General features: G+C 35.6%; 2 protein-coding genes across 6 annotated transcripts in view; one reads left to right on the top strand and one right to left on the bottom strand.

Annotated features, from left to right (window-relative positions):
- The window catches only part of ccdc142 (coiled-coil domain containing 142), a 29,581-nt gene extending 28,984 nt beyond the window's left edge, over positions 1-597 (bottom strand). For all 5 annotated transcript variants that reach the window (XM_043257075.1, XM_043257077.1, XM_043257080.1 and 2 more), the window contains exon 1: positions 52-597. The gene's annotated coding sequence lies outside the window, so the exon portion shown is untranslated. The remainder of the gene's footprint in view (positions 1-51) is intronic.
- Positions 598-8,197: 7,600 nt separating this feature from the next.
- Positions 8,198-17,575, top strand: LOC122358281 (stem-loop binding protein). Its single transcript, XM_043258092.1, has 8 exons — positions 8,198-8,331; positions 9,092-9,211; positions 9,426-9,530; positions 9,662-9,724; positions 10,040-10,189; positions 10,969-11,118; positions 14,134-14,245; positions 17,054-17,575. The coding sequence occupies exons 1-8, from the start codon at positions 8,276-8,278 to the stop codon at positions 17,111-17,113; spliced, it is 816 nt and encodes a 271-aa protein (XP_043114027.1). The 5' UTR covers positions 8,198-8,275; the 3' UTR covers positions 17,114-17,575.
- The last annotated feature ends 2,441 nt before the right edge of the window (positions 17,576-20,016 follow it).

The following is a 20,016-nucleotide window of genomic DNA, read 5'->3' as shown; positions in this document are numbered from 1 at the left end:
TCAATTATAAATGGCACACACGTGACAACATAACACTAGGATGAGACTTACCTGCCATTGTAACATGAAAACATTTAGGTCGTCATTTATTCCAGTGATTTAGTTTAACATCCACTGCATCCTCCATCATCTGATTTTACACTATTGCTAACAGGCTAACGTTAACTGTTGTTAACAGGCAGTAACGTTACACAACTAACGTTAGCGCTCAGGCCCGCTAATAATAACATCTCCATAATCGCAAATATTAACCTTCAGTCCAATAACATACATATTATAGGAAGACACCTATTTTAAAGAGTATGTTAGTTAATCCTCGGTTAAGCACATATATATATACAGGAATTAGCATAGCATAAGGAGACCAGAGCCAATAGGAAAAGAGAACTCTGGCTGTGTCTCAAATCCGAGTGAACTGCCTACTTGGACAGCAACATTTCTTTCGTAACGTTGTACAGGTGTAATCATACTTAGGTAACAAATACGTTTATGGAGATAAGGAGCGAATCCCAGACGGGTTTTTTTTCCAAACGAAAGCGAGCAACTAAACCCCTTTACGAAGTCCGTCAGCAAAGGAACCATGGGATGGTCACTTCACGGAAGTGATTTCCGTTTGTGATCATGTGGTTTACGTTTAGAACTCTAGCCATGCATTTTAAAGCAAAATTAGCATTAATGTTGACTTGACATTCAAGCAAATAGGATGATTAAATTAGTCTTTATTTCTATGTGATCCTCAATATTTTGTCAGTGATATGATTTAAAAAGTGTAAGCAAGTATAAGTGTATTTCAATATTGTTTGGAAGTGGAATGACACACAGTATGTCCATAGACCTAATAATTTGCATTTGAGTGATTGTGGATAGACAGCAAATACATTAGGAGACACTGCATACATGTTCAGGTCAGGATATATTTTGCTGTACATCTCCAAAAAAAGAAAGAAAAAAAACAAATAAACACTAAAACACAGAATCTGTTTGTGGGACATAATCACTAAACTGTACAAACAACATCATTTTTGATGCTGTTCACTTTATTTAAATAATGAATTTTTATGTAACACCACATATCAGACATGACTGCATTAAACAGACTTGAAGCAACCTTTTACTCTTACTGGTTTTTTTTGTTGTTGTTGTTTTTGTTTTTTTTTTAGTTTGTTTTGTTTTAAATAACATTTTGGAGAAAATATGCTTAAATAGTATATGGCTGTAGGTTATTATAACTATTTATAAGCTAATCAAATAAATGCATAAACAATAGTAAATATATTTAATACAGTATATGTATATTTCACTGGGAAAATTATTCATTAAATTTACTAGGCTCCATTTTTCATAGAAAGTGGTTGCAATCAATTTATTTTAGCTACAATTAAACAAATTTGTTTATTCTTTAAACAAAAATGTAGTTAAAATTGTTTGCAGCCACTACATTTTTTTTCAAAGTTTAGGTGCTAGATAGGAAAAGGATCTGCCATCCGCAGTCGATTTTGATATTCTAGGTATTATCAAATGGCCAGAGTTTTGAGAACGCAGCGGACGGGCAGGACTATAATGTGATAAAAGCTCATTCATGTATTGAGGAGCTAAACCATTCAGGGATTTATAAGTAATTAATAAGATTTTTAAAATATATTCGATGTTTGATAGGGAGCCAGTGCAAGTTTATGGTGAAAATATATTGAGTCCTAATAATTCAGGTCATCTTGTACAGTTTGTACAGTACAAAATCATTATGCCTATGTCCCCATAAAACATGAAAACACAACCCGACGTGTGTGTGTGTTTCACCCTGCTCAGATTGACAATTCACTTTTGTGAGTAAGAGTAACTCATTTTGTTGAGACATTTCATTTGTGGCATGAACATCATTGCTCCCAGAATAAGTTATACATATAATTAAATGTTATATTATTATCAAAATTTTGCATACTTTAAAAATGTATGATAAATATTTTTCTTAAGTAACATGATAGTGACATGCGGTCATATATAATTCTAAATTTCCATATTCTTTAAAAAAGAGATAGTCCTTTCTTTAGCTTGAAATGGTTGAGTAGATTACTTAAAAATATCTGTATGCAAATTTTTGCATGATGGGCATTGTTTACAGTTTGTACAGTAAAGATCATACCATAGTGTAGAAATACTCCAAATGATTTACCAAAATGTGATATTAAATATAGATAAAGATATTAAATATAATGTGGAAATGTTCTGCCTGTCATGTCAGGGGACGATATCGCTTGGCCTGTTGAATAAAATGTTTGCTGTTAACTTTTTGTTGCTGTTTCGCCATTACAAAATGTCTGTTACCTAAAACTAGTGTCAATGCATTTTAGTTAAATAAATAAAAAGGTCAAAACCCACCCATCTCAGACGTAATCAAAACAACCAGCTGAACCGCAACACTCACGCGTTAACCATTAACCATTAAAAGCAATTGCGAACAGCCAAGATGATGAGTTAAATAATTAAAGTTTTAAACAATCTAAATCGTTTGGTTCAAAATATAACAAAAAATAAAGTCCTACCCCTTTGTACGTCTAGGGGAATCTGTTCATTTAAACATTAAAGTTAGTTAGTGTTTTCGAATATTATTTTCAGATCAAAAGGTCAAATATGGATATTATTATTAATTTTATGAGCTCACAAAAGTCAAAGCTATTAATTATTTAGTCAGTTGGTGTTGTATTGAAAAAGACATCTTCTTTTCTTTTTCCCCCAGTTCAGGCATCATATGGTTTGATGTTTATTTGAAGCTGTTACAAATAAGACTGCTACTAGGCACTTAATAAATAGTTATAAAGTGAATAAATGTTTAAAAGTTGTTTGTTCCATGCCAAATATTTACAGCAATTTTAGTCATGATTAAAAAAAGGTAATTTCACATTTGAGGTTTTTGGTTATTTTTTTAAATAGTGGACTTTTAGATAATTCTTTCAGAAGGATGAAGTAACACTTGAGTAATTAATAGTGGGTTACCATGAGTCTCATAGTAGTTATTAATGAATCTTATAATCATTCACGAGTGGTTTACTATTCACTCCCACCACCCCCCCACCCATCCAAACCCGTCTGAAATAAAAGTGGCCAAAAAATGGCAGAAGTAAACGTTTATTTGGTTTATTAGGAATATATCAATTTATATTACACATGAATTACATTCACAATCTGTATTTTTTTTGCATATATTTTTATACATTTTGTCAAGTATGCATTGTTTTGTCAGTTACAGTATGTTCCAAATAGATTTACTATTTATTGTCATATTCACAGATTTAAATTCCTGGACTGAGGGTCATTTGCAGTGCGATGATGTCTTGCCCAGGACTGAACATATTTTTCTGGGTTGAACAGTGAAATTGGTGGGCTTATCATTAAATTTGAAACATTTGAAACTAGAAGCACAGACCTCTTGTTGGTTATGATGATATTTATTAGACTGAAACCACATCTAACATCTCTCGCTTACTCTCGACAACATGGTTGTCCACTCTGAGGCATGGGAGGACCTCCTGGAGTGCCTGCGGAGGGTGCTGTCAGAGCTCCGGAGGACTGGGCTCACCGCCATCTCTCACAAAAGCTGTCAGAGGCGAAGTACCTGGGTTACCAGGTCGGGAGGGGCCTCATCCTGCCCTAGGAAAAGAAGGTGGAAGCAGTACGAAAGGCTCAGAGGCCCCTCACAAAGACCAAGGTACAAGCTTTGTTGGGGTTGGCGGGCTTTGCAGGACCAGGACGAACGATGTTTAGGGGGGTGGGGGGTCAGGGTAGTGTGACCATTAATGTCACCCTGGTTACCGACGAGGAGCACCTGGCCACATCTATCACAGTAATTATTGGTTCAGATACCGACTTGGTTACAGTATACATATTTAAGAGAAATGAGTAAACTCAGTCTTTACAATTATTTCATAAAATCTTATTAAAAATCAACCTATATACTGTGGAACTGTCACACCCTCAGCACGTTCACCCAGTCCTAGTCACCAGGATCAGTCACTGTCCACTCAGTCCCTGACACGCCACACCCGTGAACCATCACCTGAGTACTAATTACAAATCAAAGTTACATTGACACTATTGCTCTGATTTTCTTCTTCGTTTGCTCCTTGTCTCCCTGTGCTCCGGGGAACTCCTACTCTTTGTGAACTTAAGGATTTACCAATGTCTGTGTTATGGAAAGTACTACTTCCTGAACTAGAACATTCTTTGAATGTGAATTCATGTGTGGACGTGACAGGAACAATGAATATGTTGCATTTAAAAAACATATTTAATCATACCATTTTAAAAGTGAGAAAGTCTAATCTGTTGTAAATCTTCTGTAAGACATTTGTAGCACTTTGTTTAAGAATTATTTTGTTGAAAAGAAATTATATCATTGTTTATTCATATTGCTTTTCATCATCTTGAAGAGATAGCCCTCTGTAATTCCATAAAGTTTTAATTTGTAAAAATCATCTCTAAATGCATGTTTGTGTGTGTGATTGAGTGTTTGTGTTCACATTTGTTTGTGATTTTGTGTGTGTGCATGTTGATGCTTATTCATAGAAAAATCTATGAATGAATAAAGAAATTACAAAATTAAGTATGATGAAATTGTGTTTTCCTACAGCATAGACCGTCTGATATTGACATGTTACAGTTCTGCATCCATGTTCAAACAATCTCACTTTTCATTATGGTGCGTGATTCACAATATTTTGCATTTTGTTTTAACGTTCTGTTTCAACAGATAGATAACACTAGTGCAATGGTTACATGAAAATCAAAGAGTCCTAAAAACATTTCATTACATTACAAAATAACAACATTTTCTTGTGGTTTAAATTTGTTTTGTGTAAAAAGAAAATGGTATTATCTTTAAAATGAAAAGCTCTAACTTTCTTCTTTTTCTGCCCTTTTAACCTTTGTTCTAATGTTAAAACATCTGTTTGTTTAAAATCTGTCTTTGTGCGGGTCTTTCTTAACAGGTTTATGTGCTAGAGGCAGGAGTTAGTGGATGTGGTTTGGGGGCGAACGCTTGTTCATTCTGTGTTTTGAGAACCCAGTGTATCTGACTATTCCTCTGCAGGATTTCTCTTTGTTTAACTTTTCTAACTCGTGACAAAGGTTAGCTTTTCCTAAATTTTAATGGTACGAGATTTTGATTAGTGGAGTATGCTGTTGTTTTAACAATAACCAAATATATTTTTTAGATCATGGTGAGATTGTTTTTCTTTTATTTTCTCATTTGTGACAAACTACTTTTTTAAACTGCAACATAGATGTTTACTATTTTTTCTTATTGTTTTTAACAATCGTCTTTTTTCTTTTGTTTTCAAATTATGGTAAGCTGGTCAGTTCCTTTTTATTTAACTTTTTATTAATCTGCATCAGACTCTACTTTTAAACCTGTTGTGTTAGACTACAACTATCTTATGCTGTTGTTTTAAAACATCTTCTTATGAAAAATGTTTATGATCTGCCATAAATCTAAATCTAAATCGTTCAACGTTGTCTGTTGATATATCAAAATCAGAGTCTTCTATTGTAATGTCCTGTATGTCTAAATATGTGTAGATATTCACACTGAAAGGTAAGACTCTGCGTAAACAATGAGTAAAACACATACATGAAATTTTTCAGCACTTTCTGAGATTTTGGTGCTGGCACAGACTGCCAGGGAATGTACACACATCACTCATTGCCTTAAAATCTAGAAATAAACATCTCAAAATTGGATCTAATGAGGAAAATAAGACACTTACACCTTAGATGCCCTTGGGGTAAGCTGATAAACTTAAAATTTTAGTTTCAATGTGAACTATCCATTAAGTACAGTAGGCAAATCCCATGTGGGAATGGTGAGGGGGCGAGGGAGTCTCACACACTTAGCTCCCCTCATGAAACAGACAATGAAGTTGTCTCGCAATAAAATTGCGTGAGGCTGCTCTGTCTGCCACGTAGATCTTGAGAGTGGAAGGGGAGTGTCCTTTATCCAGCAGAAAACATGCATAGCTTGAAAAGGGGTTTTCATTTTGGATAGTACACCAAGCATACAGACCGTTTCAGAGCATATTCATGTCTCGTTAATGGGGCTCTAGCTTGTAAAATGGTATTTAAGACGTGCTTGGGAGGCAAATAGGCTCTTGTTGAGCGAACAGACATGAAGATCATGCCCTTGGCCTGAGAAAGAAGATCACATCTCAGGGGGATGGGTCACTGAGCTGTTATCAGCATCTGATACAGATTGGCTATACATTCCTGGTCTGTCAAAAAGGGGCTACCAGCAGGACTTGTGGCGTTCCTCTCCGATTCGTCAAATGACCTGAAGGATCAGCGCAATCAGAAGAAACGCATAGAGGAGGAGGCTGGGCATACTTGGGCCACATGTTCATCTCATTTAAGAAAAAAGCAGGGAAGTGAGTATTGCTCTCTGAGGCGAAGAGGTCTATCTCTGGCCTTGCCAAACGTCCTTCAGATGTATGTCATCTGGGGATGAAGAGTCCACTCATTTGAGGGAATTTTATTTCATGACAGCATGTCCGTGCCCTGGTTGAGTTTGCCCGGAATGGCAGTTGCTCAAATTTATCACAGGTTGTACTGAGCCCACCCTAGGATGCACAATGTCAATGTGAAGAGACGTCTCAATGACAGACATGGTGATCCCTCAAATGTGGGAATCTGCAGCCAGTATTGCAGAGAGCACATATGAAGGAGACCGAGCTGCAGTAATGGGGAGGCTGGGGTTATGGCAGCCTTTGAAATGCATTAACGGGAGAGGGATTCCAATCTTGAAATAGGACACGCAACAAATGAGAGATGCAGCATGCTCTGTGGAAATCCATGCTCTCCTGTGGAATTACTGGATATAGCATTATTTAAGAAACAGTTATGTAACAGCCATGTAAACGTGTTTCCTAAATATCTACAAACATATTATGTTTTTTTTTTCTTTAGAAAAGTCATACATACAGCACCTTTAAATACGTCTTCATGCGCATGCCAAAAAACTACCATTTACATTAATAAAGAGCTAGATGTAGTGGTAAAATGTTACAAGTAAATTATCAGAACGACAGATAAAATGTTCTGAAATATGATAACGTATTGTGTAATAGAATAGAATAAAATATATATTTACTTCCTAAGGAAAATACCATAAATGGTGAACAGTGTGAAATTAAAGTATGCTATCTATTGCAAAACACATGAACAAAAAACAGTACGTACAATGGCAGTTTTTCTTTTAAATAAATAAATAAACATTTTGTAAACATTCCTGTTCATGCGTCGATACCCCTCCCCCGTCTTTCATTGGTTTACGCTATAGTCTGGTTTATACTTTGCTCGTGATGACAATTAACTATGAAACAACAATAATAAATAAGTGGATTATTACATTCGAATATATCCATTAAATGAACAAAAACAAAAACATTCAAATATGCTATTACTTTTAAGTCCTTTTGATATTGCTCATGGTACCGGTTACTCAGTCACTGGATTGCTTTAATGATAAAATCTCATTGTTATTTTACTGATGTTTTTACGCAGAAGGTTGCATTTGGGTATGTTCACAACGTTTTTAATACGTGCATCTTATGTTATTTCAACATCTGCATAAAGCGTCCTAAAAGTTGCAGTTTGGTCTGGTTTCATTTTCGTAGACAAACGACATTTACGACAAATTATACTTACTTTTTTGACTACTTAAGAAAACGTACAACGCTGGTATTTTCACGAAGTTACATTATTATTATTATTGATATATCTTTCTTTTACTAAAAAAAGTTTTTAAACGTTGTTCTGCAACATTACCTAATTGTAAGCAACATACAACGTTGTGAAACGTTGTAAAAAGGTTTTGTGTATGCTGGGATATTGCGTAAAAACATTTAATCCAACCAGCTGGGGCAAAAAAAAACAGCATGTCTAGGTATTTACCCAGAGCTGGGTTGTTTTAGCTCAACATTTTTAACATACAGTGTACTGTGTCCGGCCGGCGTTTAGTGGGCTTTGTCTGTGTGTATTCCCGCCACAGCATTAAAAAAGATTTACGTAACATTATGCGCTAAAACGCTTGAAGTGATCTACATATAATAGACTGATAGAAATGAAAAATGCAGATGATTTGAAAATCTGCAGATGTGGGCGGGTCAACACTTGCCCCTCCAGTGTCATGTGACCTTAATGTTGACGTATACCGAGGGACATTGGCGCGGTTTAATCTAGACCCGGCAGCATTTTGTGCGTAATCTTTCTCCTTTTTTTATTCGAAACAATGTCTGCCCTTCAAAAAAGTAAATACGAAAACAAAAGCAAACCTGATGAAAACAGGTAAGAATTTGTACAATGTTTCGTGGTTATAGTTATTTGTGTTTTGTCTTTTAATACCCTTTGGTTTAGCGGTTTGCTAGCAAAGCGAGAGAGAAGTAGTTTTTTATAGAGCTCTTAAGGTTTAGGTTCTGTTCAAAACGTATTTCTGCACCCATTTTAACGTCTTTTTAATAGTTTACTTCGTTGATTGCAGAACGGGGCTATGAAGGATCATGCCAGTGTTGTTTTTAGAGCGTAAATGAGCATGTTGATGCCGCGACAACATCAAGATAAAGAACATAACCTAACTTATAAATCTAACAGTTAGGGCTACACAAGTTCTCAATATGCCGTTTAATGTAGTTGTTGTTGTTGTTTTTTTTTTTATGTTTTAGTGAGCAGCTTGATCTCGTGTGTGTTGATAATGGGTTGTTTTGGCGCCTTGAAAACAGTTTCGCTTACTTAGAAGACGAGCATTTTTTTAATGTTGGACGAAAAGGTTGCTGTTTTGGTGTAGAAATCTGGTAGAAAATATTTATAATACAACATATTCACGGTTGTGTATAAAACATGTAATACGTTTTAGCATGAATTGCTAAAAAAAATCAAATTTTGCTAATCTTCTTTTTAATGGGTGTGTTCCATGTTGTTGCAAGAAGACATTTTTACATGACATATTATACATATATATATATATATATATATATATATATATATATATATATATATATATATATATATATATAAAAAAATAAGATGCTACTCATCTTTTGTCTTGAAGGAACAAAGGAGTTTCCAGATGGTCCCATTGTAGGAAACGCGGTGCAGATGGTAACCTGAGAAAATCGCATGAAGTTGAAGAGCCTGGCAAATGTTCACAGAACTTACGCAGACCAGAAAGGTAATGATGATCATTATACGTTCCTTATTTGATTCAAATAGTTTGCATAATGGACACTTATTTTTCTCAAAAGACTTGTATTTTGTGGTTGGCATCATTCTTAAAACAAACACAATTAATCAGTTTTATTCTATGATGAGATCTAATCTGGTCCTGGCGTACAAACAATGAAAGATTTGACTGGCAAAATTTAGATTTGTCTTATTGTCTGTAGCTTCACAACCCCTGAGAGTGAGGGGCCTGTATCCAGAGTAAAAAACTGGGGAGATGAGGTAGAGGCAGAGGAAATGCGTTCAAATGTCCGACGTGATATGCATCGGTTAGTTGCCTCTCTTGATTTTATTTTATCTGTTTTGATGGCTGTGTAAATATTAATGGGATTTCTTTTAATGTAAATTATGACATAATTGATATCCTTTATAAACTGTTAATTAGTGAGCTCTTTTTCAGATACAGAAGAAGGATTCTTGAAACAGATTTTCCTCAAAGAGACAGAAAAATCTCATCTGAAAGGTTTGTGATTTCAAAAAGTAAGAATAACCTTTCTGTGTCTAAATGTTCTGCTATTATGCATGTGAAAAATGTATATATTGTTTCCATAAAGACTATACACTGTGGTGCTATTAAAAAATTGCTGTGCTTAAGCATCTTGACCAGCTAAATTTAGGAACACTGGGGCTGTCAGTTTGCCTGAGCAGTTTCAAACCAGAAAGTTTTTGGAAACCTGGTGTTTGTTTTTTTTTGTTTTGTTTTTTTAAACCGTTCCATTGGGTATCACTTGTACTGTCATGTCTTGAGTTGTAACCCAAGCTTTTCTTGTTCCCCCAGTTCTGACTCCAGAGACTCAAGAGATTCCAAAGAATCTCCTGCTAAAGGTGACATCGAGACAGATGAGACTACTCTCATTAGGAGACAAAAACAGATTAACTATGGAAAAAACACTCTTGCATATGATAGATACATTAAAGAAGTTCCCAAGTAAGTGAGATCATGATTGTTGATTTTATTCAGTAATTTGTTTTGAAAAGTGAGTTCACTACACACAAGGTGAAATACTTCAAGCCTTTATTTGTTACAATTTTGATGGATTAAAGACAAAAAAAAAACCTATGTCCTCAGTACTTTTGTTGGCCCTCCTTTTGCACTAATTACGGCATCAGGCGGCGTGGCATGGAGGTGATCAGCCTTTTACACAGTTGAGGTGTTATGGTAGCCCAAGTTGCTTTGATATTGGCTTTCAGATCATCTGCATTTTGGGCTCTCTGTTCCCTCATCTTCTTTTTTTTGAAAATACCCCATTGAAAATCTATGGGGTATTTAAAGTCAGTTGAATTTGCCAGCCATTCGAGTACAGTTATTCCATGACTATTAAACCAGGTACTGGCTTTGTGGGCAGGTGCCAAGTCCTGCTGGAAAATAAAATCTTTAACTCCAAAAAGCTTGTTGTCAGCGGGAAGCATGAAGTGCTAGACTGTGGACAGACAACAGACCCACACCAGCAGATGACATGACTCCCCAAACCATCACTGACTGTGTTTTGCATTAATTAGCTGACTAGTTTGTAGGCTCCCTATGTGCCATATTGAACTTTGTCATGATTTTTGTGAAATTTTTTTTTTTTTTTTTTTTTTTTAATCCATAATTGTTAAAATTCAAACACATAAAGGCTTGTCTCTGTTTTTGCAGTACTTATTTAATTTTCTAGCTGACAATCTTACTTAATGCACCTTTTAACAATATTTCAACAATTATTTTAGGCATATGAGACAGCCCGGTGTTCATCCAAAGACTCCAAACAAATTTAAGAAGTACAGCCGACGCTCCTGGGACCAGCAGATTAAACTGTGGCGGGTCAAACTTCATGCATGGGATCCCCCTGCAGAAGAGGGAAGCGACTTGCAGCAGATGTAAGCTTGATTTTCATATAAACTAAGCTGCTACAATGTCCTGAAGGCACAATCATTTTTATGAATGATCCAGGATAGTGGCAACATTAATATTACTTTTAATTAACAAGTCTGTTGTTGCAAAGCGCAGCATTCCAGGTTTGTGCATGAGATGTGCATCTCCAAGAGCATGCAATCTCCAAAGAATAGAATATAGGATATTGCAATATAACAAGTATATTATGGTGATAAGTCTTGGTGAGAGTCACACATAATGTTGTCTTGCATAAACATTTAGTCAATGGTTGGGACAAATCTGATGTGTAACACTATGTATTAGATGCATGCATTACAGTAGGTCTTAATATAGATCTGTCTTGCATTTTAAAGGGTTGCTCTACCCCAAAATTTCATCATTAATCACTTACCCTCGTGTCGTTCTAAAACTGTAAAAGCTTAGTTTATCTTTAAAATATTTTGGATGAAAACCGACAGGTTTGTGACTGCCCTGTTGACTGCTAAGTTAGGGCTGGCTGATAAATCAATAACAGTAATTGAGCGATCTAAATTCCCTTAATACAATAATGTAATGTGTTCTATGTAATGTTTGAGGAAAATGCGAAACAAAAGAGTGCTAGTCATTTGAAGCGCACCACTTGGACCATTTATTTGCTCTGATCAAAGTTCAAACAGCGCTTGCATTCCTTAATTGCTGAGAAGTCTCACTCGGTCTCTGTTCGCAACTATAGTCAGAAGACTTTAATCTACAAATCGCCACCATTTGCACCACGGTAGTGAGTCTATAGTCTTTAATGTTTATACTAAATTTGGGATTTTAGCTGTGATTACAATGTTCTAGAACTAAATGTAGGATACTATAGAAGACCAGTAGTTTCATCAAAACATCTGTAAATATTTGTTTACAGATATTACTGACTTATAAAACATCTTATGTTCATTATATAATGAATTTGCATCAGTATTCCAACTAAAGCTACTATCAAATGTGTGTTTCTAAGAGATGTTATTAGTGAACACAGACATGTTAGTAATTTGAAACAGTATAACTCAGCACATTGGCATTTATCGTGATAATTATCTTTATTGACTGAGATGAGGAGAAAAAGTAAATAGTCATCTTGAAAGTGTAACTGCAACATGATTCAAGTATTTTTTTTATTTATTAACCATATGTTAACACACTTGTTTTATTTGACAAACAATGCTACAGTCAGCTATTCCACTTTGAAAATGTATGTTGTGTCGAAATGTCTTTTGATCTGTATAACCTACCCACTGCCAGTTTACTCAATTATACTTCAGCACCCTGGGTTGTCAGTTGGCTAAAAAAACACAGCCTCTCTATTTTGGTTGAGGCTAGAAGGCAAACGTAAGGCTCTACTGGGCATGCGCACATCAATACAGCATACAATATACAACAATTATTATTGTCAATCCTTCATACAGCACCTTTAAAAATTCTATTTCACCTCACAAAGTTGTTAACACAATGAAAATGTTAGACGAATCATTTGTTAAAGGTTTAGTTCATGCGAAAATAAAACTAGCCTGTTTTACTTTCTTTTAAAGCATCATAGGTGTATGTGACTTTCTTCTTTCAAATGCATCTAATTGGAGTTAAATTATACTTGGAGAGAAGGAAACAATGAAGTCTCTTCTTGGCCTATATGAAAATCTGATGTTTTTCTTCACAAATCCTCAATTCGTGACCTCAGTTTTGTTTCTAACGTCTTCCACCGCAACTGCTTCCACGTACCACAGTCAGCTCGGGCTCAAAATATACATTTTTGCTTGGTAGCATTGTTGCTCCCAACTTTAAAACTTAAATTTAATGCAGATTGGTTAATTTTAGCTGTCAGTCACCAAGTCACTGCTTTTCCGTTGCTAGGTGACAGGAGCTAACTACTGTAGGAAATGCAAAGGGCTGAAGAAGAGAGAAAATGAACACTGACAGATTTATTTTGCAAACCACCTAAGTTTATATGAGTTTGGTTAAATGCAGAGAGAGAGAGGGAGAGCTCCTCTTTGGCAAGAGTTAGGATGGTGTTTCTAACTGCACAGAACGGCTGATACTGATATTGGCAAAAAATTATAGCTTTAACTCTTTAACATTTTAAATGGATTTGTACATTTTTACTTTTACAATTAAGCCGTTGTTTCTTACATTTAATCAGTCAACTAGAATAAGACATTTGAGTTGTTTTCAAGCAAATAAAAAGTATCAACAAAAGTGTTTGTCATTTAGATGCATTTACATGCTGCTTAATGCACGACATAAATACATTTAACCTGTAGTTAAACATGCATATATATAATGTTTTAATACTGTAAACATAAAACGTTGAATACTGATATTTAAAATTATAAAAAAAATAAAGATACTTTAAATATAAAATGTAAAACCACTAGTAGGTGGCAGTAATCATTGTTAATAAGTGAGTCATTGTGACTGAACAAAATCATTTAAACCAGGGGTGTCCCACAGGCTGAATACTGCCCACAAAGGTGTCCAATCTGGCCTCCAGGATGTTATGCCTCAGGACTGCAGTTGGCACACCACATGCACGTTTTAAAGCCGCCCCTGAATCATGTAACCTCAGTGTTTTTAAACAAGTGCAAAAGAAGAAATTTGACCTAGAAGGGAAGACAGGCATGTTTAATCACAACTCGTGATTGTAGTAAATGCATGCAATATATTAAAGGGAGAAGAGAACAGTAAAAGGTAAACGCACTCTTTTAGTTCTGTCTTGGACAACCAACCATTCAACCTTTCCAACCTCATTACGTTTGAAATATGGGTATTTATATTTATCTTAAACTTCAGGATTCACTGCAGGAGGCCCCCATGTGAGAGACATATTTTTTAATAATTCTGATTGGATTCACCTGAAAATGAAAAGTCACATACACTTAAAGTTCTTGAAGATGAGTAAAACATAACATCTGAAAACACATGTATAAGACAAGTTTGAATGTAATTTAGTGTTCATTTAACTCCTCTTGTCATTGAAACAGAGAAGAGATTGACCTTGGTGAAGTAATGGACTTTGAGTTGGATGTGGAGTGTTCAGCGGATACTGAATCGCAGTGTCCAACATCCAGTGGAGCATTGCTGTCTTTGGCAGAGGTAATTGTCTCAGTGTATAAGTCCATTCCCAGCAAGATCAGTGCCAATAGGATTTCTGTGTGTATCAGGGATATGAATCTTTTCTGTGTAAATAAGGATTTCTGTTTTTTTTTTTTTTTTTTTTTTTTTTTACCTGATTGGTGACCCATGTGATTTACGTAGATCTGTATGTTTTGTTTTGTTTTTTTGGGGTGAAGCTGTTTGGATTACTGCATGATGATTAAAATCACACAAGTGGTCATAAACCAGGGCTTTTCAATCGGTGGCCCGGGGGAAGAACATGCACAGATCGCACTTTATTTGGCATTAATTAGTTTGTTCACAAGGTGCAAATAAAAAGAATGAGAGACGCAACAACAATCTACCGAAGACTGGAACGTCAATAAAGTCATTCAGAAACTAAACTAAAACTTGCGGTCACAATAACCAATATGTTGACTTATCGTACAATATATGTACATGACCTCAATCATTTTTGGTGATGTAATATATTGTCCATGATATTTACATAAAAAAACCACTGTATTTTGGAGCTTCTCGTACATAACGTGGTATAGTCATGAAGTGCTAATTCAATTTTTTAAAAAAGGTTTAAAAGTTTAATCTGCAGATATGGCCTTGTTTAGAAATCTGTGCCTTTGTGCAAACGGAGATCTGACCGCAAAATGGGGATTGTTTTTCAATGTTTACAATAGTGTGCACCCTTACTTTTCAAAAGCTCTTTGTCCATTTGTTTTTTCTACTTGTAGGAAAATGTATATTTACTATTTATTCAAGTTTAAGGAATCTAATATTTTGATACTTAATTTCCATGATTTAAATTCCAATGTTTGTTGTCAACTGAAAGTGTGTAGGCCTTTTTGCATTTTTTGTTAATGATTATGTAGGTTTAGTATGAGCAGTTTGAAACGTGTTTACCAGATAATAATCAAAAACCCAGGATTTGGTTTATGCAGGGTTTAGGATAACCCAGTGTTAACAATTTCAAGTGTGAAAAGCAGTTATGATGATTATCTGGGCTGGGTATGACCTGAGTTTAGCCCATGGCCTACTACTGATTTTGTTCTCCTGGCCCCAAGCTGCCAGTGCACATATACATTATGGTAGTCTTTCTAGTGTAGCACGGCGTGAATTGGAATGTGTTACCATAGCATCTTGAGCTGACTTAGTATGTTCCCTGTTAATAGTTCTCGCTAGTTAATAGTTCTTATCACTGCATGAACCAAATGCTATTCTTACTGCAGGATTGGGAAAAAAGGAATCCGTTACGAGGCGAAAAAAGGAGGTTTCCTATAGTGTTTTTCCCATTCCCCCTCCGGAAACTCGGGTTACATAAGTAAAAGTGCATGTTATCAGACTCTATTTCTGTGAATTTCATTAAACTGATAAAAAAAATCATATAAGCATACCTTAGCAGTGATATTTCAGCGACAAAAATGTGATCATATATTTTTTAATTAATATTTATTGTTTAAACCACATGATTGGTCTCTCCAAATTATTTATTAAAAAGTTCAGGATATGACATTAACTGGATTTATTTTTCTTAGACCCAGTTATTTCAAAACTTTGCCTTACTTTTACCTGATTAACAGGCAGTTTGAGCTGTGTGTGTGTGTGTGTGTGTGTGTGTGGACCATACTCCAGTCGTTTGAGAGCTCCTTTTAGGTATCTTAAAAAGGTGAGGTGTCCAAATTGCAACATCGGACTACTGGGGTGCCTCAGGGCTCAGTTCTTGGAACACTTCTATTCCATTTACATGGCATCACTACTTTTTGTTGTTTAGAAACAAGCCTTTTTACATCACTGCTGTGCTAATGACACTTATCTCTTTTACAATCCTGATGATCCGAATATAGCTGCTAGTATCTCAGCTTGTCTAATAGATATTTCTTAATGGATCAAGGATCATCACCTTCAACTCAACCTTGCCAAGACAACAGTGATGAAACTATGGGTTTAATGGAATCACAAGCAATTTCAGTATTCAGTTCAACCATAACTATCAAGCATAAAATAGATAGAAAATTAATTGATCAGCTGACATTTTCAGACCACATTGCAGATTTTCTCTTTTTAACATGATTAAAGATTAGGCTCTTTTGTTCGGAACATTCTTCACAACTCCTTTTTTCAAACTCTTGTTCTGTCCTGGCAATGTTTTCTTGGAAGGTCTTCCGGCTAGTTCCATCAAACCTTTACAGTTAATACAGAATGCAGCAACAAGATTATTTTTTTAAAGAGCCAAATAGAATGAATGTCACACTTCCGTTTTTATCAATTTTACACTGGCTACCAATAGCTCCTCTTTAAAAAAAAAAAAAAAAAAAATTAATGTTTGCCTACAAAATGTTTGCACTCCTTTACTTAAATTCCTTAAGTTTGTTGTTGTGGTTGTTGTTGTTGTTGTTGTTTTTGTTTTTTTTTTTATTAAATGTTCCCTTCTGATTGAATGACCTGCCCAACTCAATCTGAGCAGCTGAATGCATAGCCACTCTCTATTCTAATTCTGTTTTATAGCTCTATTCTTTTTCGATTCTATTTATTGTAATAATAACTGCTGACTTCCAAACCATCACAGAATCAAGCTGCACTCCCAGGTTCGAGGTGGTCTAATAGGCTAATAGACTCTTTTGAAGTCTGGAAGTCTTACAAGACAAAGACTTAAGACATGGTTAAAGTATCTTTGGAAAAGGGAATTATTAGGTTGGTCTTGTACAACTGGGGACGTCACAATACCAAAGATCTAGGTACACATTACTTTAAGTATTTTTTTGTGTGTTTTACCTATGTCATCTTGTGTTACAGGATTCATTTACAGGAACCCCTAAAAAGATGATGAAAATTGAGGATGCTGAAATGTCTTGAGCAGCTACAATGAGGTCCAAGGCTCTATGAGAGAGCTTCTGAGCAGCTGAATTGTTTTAATACACTGTTTGTCTTTATTTTTGGAGCATTATTGTGAAATGCTTTCAACAGGTTCTTGTTTTATTGGTAGCACAGGTTTTGACAGCTTCTTAAAGAGAATGCTTTGTCCATATCACTGAATTCAACATGTTCTTTCCATCTTTTCCTTATTGGGTCTTTGCAAAAGAAAATGTAAATGTGTAAATCTTGTAATTGTTGAATTTTCTATTGTGGTAATCCATTTATTGCTCCGTGAACATTTCTCTTGTATTTATCAAATTTTTTTTGGATCTCAGAGAGGGTTCACAACAAATTTCCAATGTTAAATAGGTTTTGTTTTTAAGCGTTCTTTTAGATTTTTTTTTTTTTTTTTTTTTTTGACTTGTTAATTTGAAAATAAATATTAAACTGGAATGACCCAAATGATTGTCAGTTATTTAATATAGCATTTATATAACTACTAAACATACTATGCTTTCAAGACCTTGATATGAACAAAATGTTACATTGGAGCTGTTTTCTCTTCCTGGTTACTTTCTCAATGTTATTTCATGTTGGCTTTACAGGGTTAAGATTTTAAATTGAGCTTACATATTATAGTATGCAGCATTCTCTAGTACTCAGACTATACCCCATTACTCCCTTTTATTTGTAATCTTAATGATTGTTAAAAAAAAAATGGGAAAGACTGCTGACTTGGCAGTTGTCCAAAAGATGATCGTTGACACCTTGCACAGGGAGGGCAAGACACCAAAGATCATTGAAAAAGAGTGGCTTTTCACAGAGCTTTGTGTCCAAACACATTAATACAGAGGCGAAGGGAAGGAAAAGATGTGGTAGAAAAAAAATGTACAAGCAATAGAGATAAGTGCACCCTGGAGAGGATTGAAGACAAAGAAAACCCGTTTTAAGATGTGGGGGAGATTCACAAAGAGTTGACTGCAGCTGTGTCTCAAGAACCACTGATGTATACAAGACATGGGTTTCAGTTGTCACATTTCTTGTCAAGCCACTCTTGAACAACAGACAGCTTCAGAAGCGTCTCGTCTGGGCTAAAGACAAAAATGTTATGTTCTCTGATGAAGTAAATTTTGCATTTCCTTTTGGAAATCAGGGTCCCAGAATCTGGAGGAAGAGAGTGTAAAGTTTCCACAGTTAGTGGTGGTTTGGTCTGTCATATCATCTGCTGGCATTCGTCCACTGTTTTTTCTGAGGTCTAAGGTCAATGCAGCTGTTTAATTTTCCAACAGGATTTGGCAGCTGCACGCAGTGCCAAAGCTACCAGTACTTGTTCTTAATTGTCCAGCAAACTGGCCTGATCTTAACCTCATAGACAATCTATGGGGTATTGTGAAGAGAAAGTAGCAGTATGCCAGACCCAACAATGCAGAAGAGCTAAAGGCCACTATCAGAGTTCTTTATAACACCTGAGCAGTGCCACAGACTAATCGACTCCATGCCATGCCATATTGCTGCAGTAATTCAGGCAAAAGGAGCCCCAACTAAGTATTGAGTGCTGTACGTGCTCATACTTTTCATGTTCATCCTTTTCAGTTCTAAAAATTCTTTTTGTATTGGTCCTAAGTAATATTAATATTTTTGAGATACTGTATTTGGGATTTTTATTAGTTGTCAGTTATAATCATCAAAATTAAAAGAAATAAATATTTGAAATATCTGTGTGTAATTAATATACAAGTTTCACTTTTTGAACGGAATTAGTGAAATAAATCAACTTTTTGATATATATTGTTGAGGAAAACGGGACGTTTTCCCAATTTTGTAAGTTTGCCTTATTTATTTGAGTGATACCTTGTATTGTAAACACATTGTGAAGAGACCACACAGAATATTTTATTCTTTTATTCGATAAGTATTTATAAGATACACAGTACACATGGTATTGTATTCACTTTATTGAATAGTAGAAAGAAAGACCACCACAGCATTGTGAGGCCTTGATGAACAGACACGAACCATAAAAGGGGGAATCACCCTAAAACCGGATCGTAAAACCGTGCATCCTCCACGCCTCGGACCATAAAGGCAATCAAAATGGTCTGCAGAGCGCCGCAAAGTCTGCCAGGTGTTCACAAGGGACTGTCGCTGCAGTGAGCTCGGCCAATCCGAGCGTACCCACGTCAAGATTGGGATGATTGAAATGCAACATCTGGTTGTTACGTCCTGTGGACGTATTTTGGGTAATGTGTGATCTTGAGAGGGTGATGTCACCTATAGGGCATGTTTGGGGTTGCATGTCTTTCTCTCTCCCTCTTGTTGCAGATTGTTAATTGGGGCCCAGCTGATGCTCATCGTTGATCAGCGCTCTGCATAAAGATCGCAGAGGAACCATGATGGACGCTGACGGCTTCGTGTTCACGCTATTCCCTGATCCAGAAAGTGGTGTACTTAGAGTGGCTGATTATGGTCTTTATCCCTTGGTATTGTTAGGGAATTGTTCTCTCGCAAACTATGGGAGAGCATGTGGATGCTCTGGTGTTTGATTTGTGTTCAGTTTTCTTTTAAACTTTGTTTTTTGGAAGCGGTAGGGAGAGGGTGCCATTTTCTTTGAAATTGAGGTTTTGCCTATGTTTCTATTAGTTAGGGAGTAAGGTAAGACTCTGTTATTTATTTATTTTCTTTTGAGTAGGTTATTTATAATATTCAACGTAGTTATAGAGTTTTGTTTATTATGTTGGCCTTGCCCTCTCCTGAAGATTTGCTTCCTCTGTCATTCTTTTGTTAAATAAATGAAAGATTTATACAAGATTGCGTTTGTGCTTTTCTGGATCAGGGGATTGATGTGACCGTCAGACGTTTTTTTTTTTTTTTTTTTTTTCTGTTTTTGTTGACTTTATTTGTTA

This window comes from Puntigrus tetrazona, chromosome 14 (assembly GCF_018831695.1).
Source record: "Puntigrus tetrazona isolate hp1 chromosome 14, ASM1883169v1, whole genome shotgun sequence".
Classification (NCBI taxonomy): Eukaryota; Metazoa; Chordata; class Actinopteri; order Cypriniformes; family Cyprinidae; genus Puntigrus; species Puntigrus tetrazona.
This window is presented reverse-complemented; position numbering and strand designations above follow the sequence as displayed.

What these genes read in the sequence shown, in the direction of transcription:
- LOC122358281 (XM_043258092.1), top strand. Translation starts at nt 8,276, where the DNA reads ATGTCTGCCCTTCAAAAAAGTAAATACGAAAACAAAAGCAAACCTGAT. An exon ending in AGCAAACCTGATGAAAACAG is followed by an intron (nt 8,332 to 9,091) that starts GTAAGAATTTGT and finishes TTTGTCTTGAAG; the next exon opens with GAACAAAGGAGTTTCCAGAT. An exon ending in AACTTACGCAGACCAGAAAG is followed by an intron (nt 9,212 to 9,425) that starts GTAATGATGATC and finishes TATTGTCTGTAG; the next exon opens with CTTCACAACCCCTGAGAGTG.